This window comes from Aethalodelphis obliquidens, unplaced genomic scaffold, assembly GCF_003676395.1.
Source record: "Aethalodelphis obliquidens isolate GAN/ISIS:26980383/991018 unplaced genomic scaffold, ASM367639v1 scaffold21, whole genome shotgun sequence".
In the NCBI taxonomy this organism is placed as follows: domain Eukaryota; kingdom Metazoa; phylum Chordata; class Mammalia; order Artiodactyla; family Delphinidae; genus Aethalodelphis; species Aethalodelphis obliquidens.
Window position 1 is genome coordinate 18,095,086 of NW_020837965.1, and position 14,626 is coordinate 18,109,711.

Below are 14,626 nucleotides of genomic sequence, written 5' to 3' on the forward strand. Positions count from 1 at the left end.
TCAGATGGCAGAGACCATGCTCTCAACACTCATTCCACCTAAAAGGATCCAGATCCTGCCCTGAGGAAGGCCCTCACAGCTCTAGGAGGGCACAGAGCCTCCTCGTACAGAAAACCCTAATAATTCTATTCATTGGGATTTGCTCTTCCCTGCCTTCCATTTCAAGGAATAAGGGAGGAATTACTTCTTGTCTCCTGAAGGAAACACTACACCGTGCTGCAGGAGGGAGGAATCCAGCCTGGTGACAGTCTCCCGTGAGCCCAGTCCCCTATGCCTTCTCCATCTCCTGGTGGTGATGGAGAGAATGCAGGGGTTTCTCTGCAAAGAGCGGTGCAGCCTGTTCCCGGTCCCTCCCTATTCCAGAAGGAAATAGAACTGAGACGGCAGTGAAATGTCAGTCAGGGCTGAAATCAAGAGCATCTGTTAACCACAGATCCCCTCTCTCTGGGCATCCAGCTTATCACAAGCTTTCTTGTAATTTAAAATTTTTGATGACTGATTTCTGGTCTAGCGGAAAGAGCACGGGCTTTCATGCCAGACAAGAACCAGCTGAAGTTTCTGTTTCACGCTTTACAAGCTCTGTGGCCTTGGGTAGCCTTTAGGAGCCTCAGTTTTCTCATCTGTTGACCGGGAATAATAGTACCTACTCAACTGCAAGGAGTAAATAAGGCAATGTAAGCAAATATCAGCTATAGACTGAAACACTCATGTCCCCTGAAAACTCTTACGAAACGTAATCCCCAGTGTGATGCTGTTAGAAGGGGGAGCCTTTGGGGGGTGATTAGGTTATGAGGGTGGAGCCCTCATGAATGGGATTAGTGCCGTCATAAAAGAGACCACAGAGAACTCCCTCACCCCTCCACCATGTGAGGACACAGAGAGAAGTTGGCTGCCTAGGAAGTTGGGACAGGCTCTCATGGGACACTGAATCCACCGGCACCTTGATCTTGGACTTCCCAGACTCCAAAACTGTGAGAAATAAACCTTGGTTGTCCGTAAACCACCCAGTCTGCGGTATTCTGTGAACTAAGACAACCTCCCCACCAGGTGGCTGGCACAGAGGGGCTGCTCAGCAAATGCGAGTTCTGCAGGATGGAGGGGCCGGGGCGCAGAGGCTGGTTCTGCCTCCACCCCGAGGGAGACTTGGCCAGCGGCTCTGACACTGCCAAGCTCTCAGAGTCAGGCTCCCCGGAAGCCTGGACCCCGCCGGCCTCAGGCAGAGCCGCCTGCTCACACAAGAAAAATATTTGCATTTGCAAGTGGACTCAGCCCACAACGGGAACAGACCCTGACTCAGGGCTTCAGCGGGAGAGCTGGGCAGAGGTCTAGCGTTAGCCAGTTCCCCTCGCCTGTCCGCTGAGCACCCCGCCCTTTGCCCAGCCTCCTTTCCTGGCTCCCAGGACCCTCCCTGTGCCCCTCTGTCCTCAGGCTGGTCAGCCCAGATATGTCCCCAGCGGCAAGGAACTGCCCTGGGTCTGTTTTCCCAACTGCTCGGGCACGTGCTGAGTAGGTGGATGCTATCCAGGCCAAGCCCCAGGATGGAAATTCTCGAGGCCTGGGGCGGGGTGGCGGGGTGTGAAGAGCATGCAGTTTGGAGTCAGATGGACGCAGTCGGAGTCCAGGCTCTGACTGCGACCAATCATTTAACCTCTGCGAGCCTCGGTCTCCTCATCTACAAAATGGCACGAGGACACTCCCTACCTCTTAGGGCTGTGGAGGAAACCCCACTGGCTTCTTGTGCTCATGCCTAGTGCAGTGCCTGGCACACAGTGGGTCCTCAACAAATTATTCCAACTCAGCCCCAGCGTCTGGCTTACCTCTGGGTTCTCTGTTGCTCAAGTGGAAGGGTCACTTCCCACGGAGAAAGAAAGGAAATCAAAAGTGTTCTTGGGGTAGATCAGAATATAATACTCTTTAACCAAAAGAATGTCGGCCAAAGTCTTGGAGTCTTCTGTTACTGGGACATGATAGTTCAGGCAATATTATTTTATTTTGTCCCATTAAGTGAACAAAGATTTTTCAGAGGCAAGGAGTGCAAAGACCAGGGTTCAAATCCCAGTTCTAATTTTCCGTGAGACCTTGGACAAGTCATTTTCCTATTCTGGTCCTTGGTTTCATCACCTATAAAGTGAGGAGGTGACCTAAATGTTGTCTGAAGTTCCTTCTGGCCGTGATAGAAGAGAAGCGGTTAGGGTGTCGGGAGACTAAGATTCTGGCTAGTTCTATCACTAATTTGCTACGTGATTATAGATAGATAAGTCCCTTCCTCTTTCTGGGCCTCAGATTCTTCATTTGTAAAATGAGGTTGTTGGGCTAGGTTAGAGATGGCTAATATACAGCACGTGTGCCACCCCACTCCAAGTTTGTGCCTAATTGCGGGGATCACTTGTGGAGCTCAACACATTTCCGGCTGAGCCTAGACACAGCCTCAGAATCCTTCTCAACACAGTACTCCCGGAAGATAGCATCACTCAGTCAGAGTATATCCATAGAGGACCCCTAAACTTGCCTTCCCTTAGAGTTGGTCTCTGAGGTCCTTCCCAGCTGTGCCCCTTGGGAACTCCATGACCCAGGGACCCTAGCACTCACCGTGTTTGGTCAGGAACCTCAGTGCGTCCAGCTGCCCACTCTGGGCGGCCACGAACAAGGGGGTGATGCCATAGGCATTCTTGGCTTCCACCTTAGCACCTCTGCTCACCAGGATCTCCATGACCTCCAGGTCATTGCGAGCAACAGACTCGTGCAGAGCCGTCCAGCCTCGGTTACAGCGGTGGTTCGTGTCTGCGTTGTACTGCACCAGAATCCTCACTGCCTCCACGTTCTTGCGCTCACAGGCTGTGCCCAGGGAGAAGCAAGATGGTCAGCAGGGCCCCAGCAGGAGCTGGCCAGCCAAGACTTCATTCATTCGTTTGTCCATCTACCCATTCACTCATCAGCCGTAAGTGGATTCACTCAACCAATATCTACTGGATCTGCACTAAGTTTCAGTCTCTGCATAAACCTAGGCTATACAACAAAAAGTAATAGTAATACGAATCAGAATTTGCTGATATGTCTCTGGCACTGGTTATATGCCAGGCACTCTATTCTAAGCACTTTGCATAATTAACTGATTTAGTTCTCCCAACCACCCTTAAAGGATGTAGTGTTATTCCCTTTCACAGATGAGAGAAGTGAGGCACAGAGAAGTTAAGTGACTTGCCCAAGGTCACACAGATAGTAAGTGGCAGAACTGGGATTCAAATCCAGGTAGTCCGTTCTGGAGTCTCTGTCCCCTGGAAGGTTCTGGAATGCCCCTACCTCATCTCCCTTTCCAGTGTTACCTGCTTCGGTCCTCCACGAGCCAGAAGGGGAGGAGGAGGGCAGTGCCATCGTCCTGATCAAAACACTTCCTCAAAAGCTACTCGCTTAATTTGGGCTAAAATCTGTCTTCTGAGTCTGCTCAGACGTCGCCTCATCTTGCAGTGGGCCCTAAACGCAGCCTTAGCGCTGGCAGAGCTTCTACCAGGGAGGCTGGGCACTTGTCCAAATTAACCATCCCTAGAAGCTTCTCTGAGTCAGTCAGAGGGGGTGGTGAGAAGGAAGGGGGGCTGCCTGTGTAGTGCTTCAAACAGGACCCCAGGCTTGGTTTCCTCACCTGTAAAGCACAGATAATGGAACCTTCCCGAGAGGATGCCATGGGAGGGTGGAGAGAGGTAGCACACGAAGGCTCTAGGGTGGAGCTTGGCACATCGTGGAGCTCATGCAGGACCAGGGCCCAGGCTTCAGCTGTGAGTCACCCAGCATATTGGGCGCTCTCTCTGGGTCAGCTGAGGCTCCAGGTGATGGCTCCAGTGCCCAGGGGACATGAGTTCTAGGCAAGACACTTCCACCACAGGTCTGCAGTGGACCTGGCTCCTGCTGCCTATGGAATGTTCCAGGTGCTGGATACCAGACACAGGGAAAGTTGGAGATTTCTGTAGTTTTTCAACGTGTAAAGGTCCTATCATTTTTGCAAGCCCCAAAGCTGATTGCTTAAGCGTATAGGCATGAACTAAACACTTGATCGTGGAGTAGTTCAGAGTGTGGTGCTGGCATCCAGCTCGCGGAGTTTAGATCCCAGATCTGCCCTTGCTGGCTGTGTGATCCTGACTGCCTCATGTCAGTTCTCTGTGCCTTACGGCTTCATCTGTAAAATGGGATACTAGCATCGCCTACCTCGTACGTGGATGGATATGAGGGTTAGAAAAAAGAACAGAGTTAGTAAGCACTCAATAAATACCAACTGTCATGAGTATTCGGATTTTGACCCTGGGTACTGCCAGGGCAGCCAGTGAATGTCCTTGGATGATGTATTGGGTAAGCCAGGAGTGTTTCCTTTTCTCGAACATCCTGGAGGTACAAATTCCCTCTCACGCCTCTTTGCTTTTGCCTATGCTGTTCCCCTTGCTTGTCCAGCTGGTAAATCCCTCCCATTCAGGCTCAGCTCTGGGACCCCCTCCTGCGGATGCCCTCTTCCACATCAGGGCCCCTCCCCAATGTTCCCAGGTGCCTTGTGCCAAGCTCTTCAATGCCAGTAGCTAACTATTACATCATCTGCGAATCGACGCCCACCAGATGGGGAGAGCACATGGACACGGACCGTATCTTTTCATCTCAGGGCTCTCAGCACGCCTGGCCCATGGGAGGACTTGGGAAATGTTGACTGAATATGTACATGAATGAATGGTTCAACTATGGAAGTTATACATCTAAAGGAGGCTGCATCATCAAAGTAGACCCCCTTGGGGAGTTGTACAATTTGCAAGCAATCCTCCCCATTGCCCACCTAGTTTCTGGACCCTCCCTCGGGGAAGCCCACCCCAGTGGGCTCACCTTTGTAGAGTGGTGTCTCTCGGGCCTTGTTGGAGATGTCGGGCTCAGCCCCAGCCTGGAGCAGGGATTGGAGGCAGTCCAGGTGTCCCCTGCATGTCGCCAGGTAAAGGGCCGTTTCCTCCTGCAGGGTGCGCTGGTCAATGATTGCCGGGTATGCTGGGGAGGATAGACCAGGAAATTCAAAAGGAGGAAGATACGCACCTCCCCCTCCAACACAGGGGTGGTCCCAATTTCCTCCCAGTTCCAGGGACAGATGTGAATGGCCTCCACCTGAATTTACCATCCACACTGCCACACTGCCCTGGCCTTGGATTCAGTCACTTTCACAGGGCTGTTTCAGCTTCCCGGTCATATTAATCCAGCTCAGATGCCACCTCCTCTGGGAAGCCTCCCCTGGTTGAACCCCCTCCTTCTCCGAATGGCCCTGTCCTTCCCTTACACTCCCACCAGCCACTGCCAGAAGTCCGTCTCATGTAGTCGCTCCTGCCCTGGAGTGTGGTGGGCTGCCTGGGGTCCATGCTTCTTGAGAGCAGAGGTAACTCCTGCCTGCAGGTGTTCCCCATCCACATCTGGCCTGGGGGAGAGCCGAGGCTCAGAGAGGAGGCATGATTTGCCCAGAGTGTCACAGCTGCTGGAGACGGCCTTGGCAGGGCCCAGGCACAGCTGCGGTATTTTCCACACCAAATCAGCCCCTGGAACATTCTCGAACAAACTGGCAGTGGCTCTCCCACAAGTCAGCCTTCCCTCATTCCTTTTCTAGGAATTAGGCCCTCCTGTCCTGGGAGGCCTGGAGAGGTGGCGGGATGGGTGGGGCAGCGCTGGCGGGATGGCTTGCTTCCCCAAGTACTTCCTTGCTTCCCACTTGATGACTTTAACTCTGCGAGCGGGGTGGTAGCTTTGCCTCGCCCCTTTCACCATGGTGGTGGTGAGGCAAAGCTCCGCAAGGAGAGTGCCCTTGCCTGTGTGTCCGTCCCCACCTGTGGCTGCGCACAGAGCCCAGCGCCTCACCTTGGTGCAATGTCTTCAGGCAGCTCAGCTGGCCGTAGTAGGCCGCCTCGTGCAGCGGCAGCCAGCCCTCCTTGTTGGGCTCTGCGAGGTTCTTCCCCGCCTTGATCATCGCCTTCAAGGCCTCTTCATCGCCTTCCTTGATGGCCTTTAGCACAGGATCCACGGGCCTATGAGAGCAAGGGGCAGGTCATTCCTCCGGACTGGGGCAGGCAGAGGCAGGGCCAGGTGGCCTTTCTCCCAGAAGGAAAGCAGGGCGTGCTGGTGACCAGGAGTGGGGCTGGCTGTGGGATCGCACAGTCCTGCTTGGCCCTGCTACTCTGGGACAGGTGCTCAGCCCCTGCAGCCGTGTCCTCTCAATAAGGAGAATAATTTTTCCTAACCTACATGGGTGTGCCCTGGAAACTCTGCCCTGACCTCGGCCCTGACCTTGGCCTCTCTGACTCTCAGCCCTGTCACGGCTTCCTCAGCCTGCCTGTGACTGGGTCAGCCTCTCCCTGCCTCCGGTCCTAAGCCCTCAGCTAACCACTGGCTTTTACATGTCTTTGATTGTTTGCCCACTGTCTGTCTCCCCCACTGGACTCTGAGCTCCAAGACCACAGGGCCCGTGTCTTTCTTTTATCCCTTATGATTTGGTTCCCACGGCACAGCTCAGTGGCTGGTCCATAATAAGTACTTAATAAATATTTGCGGATTGAAAGAGAGAGAGAGAGAGAGAAAATATGAAAGGAAGGGAGGGAGAGAGGAAGGATTCAGAATTTAAGAACCCTGACAATTATTTCACTCCTTCATCCCTTCTATTTCCAAAAAGACAGCCTCTTCCCTGTTAGAGTTTTGCTTGTGTCTTTGGGGATTGTATTTATATCTCTTTCAACACAGTCTTTGCAATGGCTTCCTCTGAGCGTTTGGAGGACGCACTGGCCTAAGATAAAGGTGAGGGCTCTGGATCGGGCTTTGCCCGTGTTCCGTCCCCGTGTGAGCATCCCTGGGCCTGGAGTATTCCCATGCCTTTATCTCCAAGTTGGGTACCACATTGGGAAACTCCACTAGAAACATGGCCGGCTCATTCACTTCCACAGATGGAAACCAAGGATCCCTTTTAAACAGAGCTCCTTGGTGGCCAGAAGAGAATCAGGGGACCCCTCTGTCCCTGCAGCTTTCAGTGGCTGCATCTGCTATACCAAGACCATTTCTACCAGGAGGATTCGGGCTTCCAGTGTCGGCCCCCCAAAGGGATGGATAACTGACCCCACTGGAGGTTTTAGTGATAATTAAACTCCTTCCCTGAGCATAGCACTCCAGAGTTTACCAAGCACCTCCACCTTCGGGGCCTGTTTGCACTGAGACAAAGGCGCAGACCCTTCAGAGGGGGAGTCCGTACAGTGAGCACCTCTCTGGGGTCTTCCCAACCCCTTTCCTTTCTCCGGACCCTTCTCCTCACCTCTAGAACTTTCAGCTGCTGAAAGATTTAAGTACCTGAAGGATTAATACGTTTGACACCTTCACAATTTAAAACTTCTGAATATCCAAAAGATTTCAGGGCTAATATGAAAGATAACTTCTTAGCTTGGCTCATCCAAGCCACTTCGTTTGTTCGTTCATTCATTCATTCGTTCATTCATTCATTCATTCATTCATTCATTCATGCACTGAGCTGGCTTCCCCCATCCTTGGAGAGTCAGTGAGGACAACAGACTGCTGTGGGTCCACTCTTGGGGAAAGAGCTGCATAAGTGGTCCCATTTCCCTGATGGAGGAGGTGAGACTGGAGGCAGGCCTTGTCCCAAGGCCATCATCCCTGTCAGTGGCCATGATAGGCCCAGAGTGTCTCCAGGGCCAGCCCCTTTACCCTCCCAGCTGCTCCCCCCTCCAGCATGAGCAGCACTTCCTCCTGACTCTCAGCCTCTCTGGTTATTAATAGCTTCAGAGCACAGATGCCGGTTAAGGACAGACCCAGCAAGGACGATGGGTAACTGACCAGATAAGCCCTGAAGTCCCCATCAACGCCATCACTGCCACCTTGATGAGTTCCGCTCACGAGCGGCCCAGAGCAGCCCCGGTTGGTGTCAGGAAAAGCCCCAGTGGGGTAGGTGTCCTGTCTCTCCCGGAAGGTCTCCTGTGGGACCCGGCTGAAGTGGAAGGGAGGAGGGCTGGCTGTTCTTGTGGCTTTGGCGGGTGTGCGGTGTCATGAGAACATTCTTAGGACGCACCGCTCAGCTTGGGCCTCGTCCAGCTGTGGTGCAAGGACCCTGGAGCGCTCAGACACACACACGGCCAGCTTCTGTACGAGCTCAGCCAAAGTGCCCGCCCCAGGGCTGGGGGGATCTGCTGCGGGTATCAGACCATCAGAGACCGAGGAGCTGGACAGGACCCTGGAGGCCACTCTGTCCTCTCCAACCTTCTCTACGGAGAACGGAGACTAAGTGAGGGTCAGCGACTCACAGGCAGTCTCACAGGAAGTGGCAACAGCGCTGAGACCAGAACCTGGTTTCGCTTTTCCAGACTGTCAAAATCCTACCTGCAGCGCCAAGGAAGAGAGGGGTGGCAGGACTTGAAAAGGGCTGGGAAGAAGAAACAAAACATCGGCCAATTGTCTCCTCCCCACAATGTAACAGATCAAGGAAATAGGGGCTCCAGCGACGGGACCGCTTTTTTGTTTTTAGCTGCTTCTGGGGTCGAGCAGAGAAGGAAACAGCACAGAGCTATTTTCTAAGGACTCACCTAGCCCAGCACCCTGGTGCCAGGCAAACAGAGCCTTTCCTGCAGCTCGGATTATCTTTTGGGTTTAGCACCTGGCACTTAATAAATAAAGGCAACAAAGCAAACCAAAACTTGTGGGTGTGGGCGTCGTGGGTGTGCTCAGATAGACCTACAGTGATGGCATGCGGGAAAGCGAGGCAGAATGGGGGGCGGACTCATCGGCCTCAGCTCTGAGCCCCTGGAGTACTAGAGCCGTCTCCCCAGTCCCCCTCTCGCTGGGTCCCCAGGTTCAGAGCCCTACGGGGCTACTCCAGCACGCAGGGCCCATTCTGGGGGAACTGAGGGGTTAATCACAAGCTCAGCCTGGCTGGCAGTTCCTAGAGGATGGAGCCTGCGACCACCAAGCCCAGCTCGGCAGGAGCTGCTGGGTCTCAGGGGGACACACCTGGGAGGGTTGTTCCTTGGAGTCCCTCCAGAGTACCCCTCCTCCTGGGGGCTGTGGGACTGCTTCCCATCCCTGCACCCCAACCCCAGTTTAGAGGAGAATGAGCTTGGATGGTCTGGGGGGCCGTGGGGGGGGCACTTACGCCAGCTGGAAGGACTTGCTGCGGTTGTATTTCTGCATAACCTCCTGGAACAGGCCCTTGGGGGCTGCGGTCGTGGCGCTCTCAGGAGACACAGCGGACCTGGAGGGTGCAGGGCAGGAGTGAAAGAGGGAAAAATACTCTGCATATGAGAAGCGGGTCATGGCCGGAGGCAGGAACGAAGATGGAGGGAGAGCGAGGGGGAGAGACTGACAGACAGACACAGGGCTCTGAACCAAAGCAGATGGCCGGGTCCTCCCTGTGCGCTGGACACAGCTGCTGTGTCTCCAGATTATTTTTGGCCCTTGAGGAAGCCCTGGGAGATTTAAATGACCATATAAGACAACAATGAGGTTAACCTCACCCCACCCCCGAAGGTCCCCCTCCCCAGCCAGCCACGCAGGAGGCAGATATGAAGCAAGGTGACATTCTTCACCCAGGAGGATGTGAGGAGTAGTCAGCAGCAGGTCCCAGGATGAAAGGGGCTCAGTCCCAGGGCGGGCCAGGCTGGGTCCCCACAGGGATGGACAAGAGATTCACCGGGGTGGGGGGCTAGGAGAGCACAGCTGGGGCGCCAAGCCAGGTCTGTGCTCCCACCCTCACCTCACTGGCTCCTCGTTAGAGGGTCCTGCTGTCCCAGGGTCGGGAACAAGCAGTACAAAGGGTAGAGCAAAAGGATGCGCGAAGAAGTTCATCGGAGTCAGGGCTTGGAGTCAGAGTGACACGGGTTCAAATCCAGGCTCTGGCACTCCCTGGCTGTGTGACCTCGAACAGGTGCATCTTCTCTGGGACTTAGTCTGGTGAGGCCTGAATGCGTGAATGGTGTAAAGTGCTTACCAGAGGGCCAGGCACAGGGCTCCACACGTGTCCACCATTCATTGCATCATTATTTCGTCTCTCTGAGTCTCAGTTTTTCCCACCCCACTGGGCTGTTGTGAGGACAGGAGGGGTGAAAGGAGGGGAGGTGGCCACTGCACAGATCTGGATTGGTTGGAGCTGGAATGGGAACAGGGCATGCTGGCCCATCTTCCAGCGGGTTGGGGACCCTGGTGCAACAGACACCCCAGCGGACCTGGCCTGGTCTCCTGCGCCCCTCTGCGGAGTCCCCTGCGGGATTGGGAAGGGTGTTGCTACAGGTGACCAGCATCCCGTGGGCCACGGAGGTGCTGGAACTGTGACCCTGAGGCCCTGCAGATTTTGTGGACACCCTCAGCCAGGCCGGGGCACAGGGAAAGGGAGGGAGCAGAGAGAGACGGGAAGGATGCCAGCCCCCTTCACCTGCTGCACCACGGTCATCACCTCCCACCTTCCTTCTCCCCCACCTGCTCCTGAGCAGCGAGGCCGAGTGTGATGCCATGAATGCTAGAGCGGGTGCCAATGCCACTGCCTTTCCTAGACTCAGAGACTGGGGCTCCTAGAGGCAGGAAACGGCCCCAGGGTCACACGCAGCTGCAGAGTCGACTCCTGTCTGCCGCGGAGCTCCGACACATGCTCCCTCCTCCAGAGGCTTGGTGCCTCCCGCCCCTTTGTCCCTTCTTTGGCTCTCAGGCCGCCACGCTGACAGGCCCTGAAACTGGGAACAAGCCCCCACCCCTCTCTGTGCCTCAGTTTCCTCCTTTGCAAAATGAGGAAGCAGGACCTGACCAGGGGTTTCCTCGCTGCTGTTGTTGCTGTGGAGCCTTCACTGCAATGAGCTCACATGGAAACTCAGGATGCCATACAGATCTCACACCACATCCTGGGGACAGGGGTGCAGAGACTGGCCCTGCCAGGGCCCCTTTTCCCCAGCCCTGAGAGCTGCTGTTTCAGTGTCATTATCTGCACTTGCTCCCGGCCCTGAAAAGCGGAGGATGCTGGGCAAGACGGAAGCAGCCTGAGGCCAGGCCCACCTGAGCAGTCCCCAGCCCTGTGGTCATGACAAAGCCCTGGGCTTCTATCTCTACGTGGCCCTGGGGACCCGGTCACTCTCATCATTGATCCACGTGTGGCCTCCCATCACTTTTTGTTGTTAGAATGCTTTTAGCCAGGTAAAACTCATTGATGAAAACCTACCCGCCACCCTAGAATTAGGACATATCTCTGACGGTATAATAATAACAGCAACAATGGAATGGTGAGGCTGGTGGGGATGGCAGCGAGATGGCGACGGTGACATTCCCTCACGATGGGGCATGGCTTCGCCTCCTTTCTATGCTTGCACAGCCTGTGCTAGGGCCGGGGGTGCAGATGGATGGCATATTTCTTTTTGTTGATCCTCAGGTGTTCAGAGGCTCACGGGGTCGGGCGGGGGTGGTGGTGAGGACACACACCACCACAGAGCCGCAAGGGAGGGGCTGGGAGAGAGGCAGGAGGACCGCTCTGGGCGCTCTGAAACTGAGCGTGTTAACTAGGCTTTAGGGGTAGGCAGCATGAGTGCTCAGAGCCGGAAGGGGAGCCAGGCCGCTGACCGGGTTCCGTGCTCTTTCTGATCAAGGCGACGGGCCCCATTTCACCTCGGGTCCAGAGCAGGGAAATTCCCAGCAGAGAAAACCACTAGGGCTGAGTCATCAGAAGTGAGAGGAACATGGCAGGATGTGGGCAAAGGTCATGCCCTGGAAGGGGCCCAGGTAGGGCCCCACGTCCTTTGTGTGGGCGGGCAGGTCGGGGTTGGTAGTATGTCACCATCACCAGCTCCCAACAGCCCTGTCCTGGAGACCAGCTGGTCCCGGCTTCAGACACAGGTCAGGCTCGGTGAGAGTGGGGACCAGGGCTGTGATGACAAGGCCCCCTGACTTCTCAGTGGGCCCTGTCTGAGTTAATGAGAAGCCCAGGCCAGCCCCAGGAAGGGTGTTACATTGGCCTGGACCTGGCTGAATGCGGGTGGCAAGCAGGCGTCTTAATAGCACAGGGAGCTGACAAATACAAGAGTCTTCCCATGCCTGCCACTGAGCAGCATCCCATACCTGTCCTCCCATCTGGTCCTCACACGAACACAGGTGTCATGAGTACAGGGCCTGGCACCACAGGCGCTTGATAAATTTAAATGAATGAAACAAAACAAGCAAACAAAAGCCTTTGTAGGGATAGTGTCCCGTATGGTAATCTTGGTGCTGTGTGGTTGTATGCCAAGACCTCAAATTCCTGGAGAACCAGCCCCCTGCCCTGTTGGCTGGAGAGAGGAAGAGCTCACACGGGATTGCCCCCTCCATGCCCATTCCCCCCATGAGAGTTCTGTTTCCCCCGCACCCACTGGCCAATGCATCCTTTCTGGGCTGGCCAGAGAGGACTCACATGTAGAGAACATGGATTCCAAGCTGCAGCAACTTCTGCCTTCCCATCCATGGCTAAGATTCATTGAGAGCTTGCTTTGTACCAAGTCTTATGATAGGCACATGGCACAAGTCATCTCATTTCATCCTCTAGTCCACTTTGTGAAGGAGATGAAATTGGCTCCCTTTTGCAGATGAGGAAACTGAGGCTCAAAGAGGTTTGCTTCCTCTAGCCTGTTTGGCAAACTCCTATTAATCCTGCAAAGCCCACCTCCTTGACTGAGAAGTAGATCAACCCTTCCTGTGTCCCTCTGACACCGAAGCAAGCCTCTTTGCTGCATCCATCCTGTCGGATGATTATGTACCTCTGGGCCTTTGCCCTCATTAGACTGAAAGCTTAGGGAGAACAGGAACCAGGCCTGATGCACATCCAGGTGCAGGGAAGTCACCTGGCACATCATAAGTGTACAGTAAGTGTAGGTGGCTTATTTGAATTGTTTGCAGCTGTGCACACGTCAGCCCGAGCAAGTTCCTGCTTCATGCTTTCTTCCTTCTTCTTCTTAGAAATTTAACCTTAAATAAAATGCAGAAGTTTAAAGACTGGAAGACTCAGCTTCCTGGAGCCACTCGGACTGCTATTTTCGTACCCTTGGGCTCCCTGTTCCATGAGTGCATGAACCCTACTTCTCCACTGGATGGGACGTTGGTCTGCCTTTCAGGGGGCCCTCAGCGGGCCAAGGCTTGATCCTCATACACGTTCAAACTTCACCCCTTACCTCGTGGTGGGAGAGGAACTAATTGGAAGATGACTTTGAAAGGGAATATTATATTTTCTCTGGGATGCTGAGCTGACTTTCATTTCTAGGATCCCAAAGACCCGCTTGACCTTTACGTCCACGTTTGCCATTTTGGTCACAAGCTGATGACAATAAATTATATTTCTAGAGAATTTTATTGGATTCAAAATGCAGGGACTTCCCTGGTGGTCCAGCAGTTAAGACTCCACGCTCCCAGCGCAGGGAACCCGGGTTCGATCCCTGGTCAGGGAACTAGATCCCGCATGCCGCAACTAAGACCCGGCACAGCCAAATAAATACATATTTTTTAAAAATGCATTGATTTGCCTAAAAGCATTCATTGGGCATCTACAATGATCCAGGCTCTTTGCCAGGTACTGAGGATACAAAAGTGAGTCATATCTCTTCCCTGTCCCCAAGGAGGTCACACAGTGTCCCTGGGCACACTCTCAGGAGGCCGGGCAATGCCTTCCTAGGGTGACACAAAAGCTTGTCCATGATACAGAGGCAGCCTTGAGATGGGCACTCAGGGTCCTCAGGGAGGAAGTGGAGCGAAGTTGTTCAGGCTGCAGGATGTGGGACAGCACCCACCTCATCTGATTAGCTTTTCATAAGAATACTGCACAGTAGGCCTGGGCAAGTTTTTGTTATTGCCATTTTAGGCATAAGGTTGCTGGGGCTCAGAAAAGTCAAGTAACTTGCCTAAGGACACACAGCCGGTAGGTGACAGAAGAAGGAGCCGAACCTCCCAACCCACTCCTGTTTCTGCTCTAGTCTGCCACCTCCTCACTCATTCACCCATTCATCCGTTCACCAAGAGCTATGAGGTGTTGCCACGGGTCAGGCCCTGTGTGCTAGACACGAGGCCTCACAGGAAGGAAGACGGCTGAGGCCCCTGCCTTCAAGGAGTTCACAGGTTAATGGCAGAAAGAAATACATAGAGACTGTTGTAGTCAGGGCAGTGAAAGAAACAGTCAGGAAAGTAAGAGAGCAACTTGCCTGACCTGGGAGGCTGGTCAAAAATGAGGCGGAGCTGGCCAAGTGGAGCCTCTGGGGACATATGTGATGTCCGCTTTCTAAACCTGCTGGGGGTCTACTTAGATGAACACTATGATATTTGGGGGAAAAAGTGGACAAGGACCCTATTGGGCCCCATACTTACTGTGACACCATGTCTGAGTGTGAGCACAAATCTGTGTGTCTCTTGTTTGGGGGACCCTGAATCTCTGTGGGGAGACAGAGTCTCTTTAAGGTGGAGGAGGGACAGGAAATAGAGAGAGGCTTTTGCAGAATCAACAGAGCTGGTCAAGTGTCTGAACTTCAGGGTGGGACAGACCTTGGTTCAGTTCCTGGCCCTGCCGGGCACGTGTTTTGTCATATGTAAAATGGGCACAGAAACGTCCACCTTGCGTGGCTTTTGTCGGGATCAAGTGAACGCC

At 54.1% G+C, this 14,626-nt stretch overlaps 1 protein-coding gene across 5 annotated transcripts in view; it reads right to left on the bottom strand.

Annotated features, from left to right (window-relative positions):
* The window catches only part of ASB2 (ankyrin repeat and SOCS box containing 2), a 49,062-nt gene that overhangs the window by 13,968 nt on the left and 20,468 nt on the right, over positions 1-14,626 (bottom strand). For 2 of the 5 annotated variants that reach the window (XM_027120425.1, XM_027120426.1), the window contains 4 exons: positions 9,146-9,244; positions 5,863-6,029; positions 4,855-5,010; positions 2,590-2,835 (listed from right to left, as the gene is read on the bottom strand). In XM_027120425.1, the coding sequence (XP_026976226.1) occupies positions 2,590-2,835; positions 4,855-5,010; positions 5,863-6,029; positions 9,146-9,244 (668 nt within the window). Of the gene's footprint in view, positions 1-2,589; positions 2,836-4,854; positions 5,011-5,293; positions 5,804-5,862; positions 6,030-7,836; positions 8,110-9,145; positions 9,245-9,745; positions 10,297-14,626 lie in introns of those variants that run through there. The other 3 variants (XM_027120427.1, XM_027120429.1, XM_027120428.1) reach the window with 3 other exon arrangements.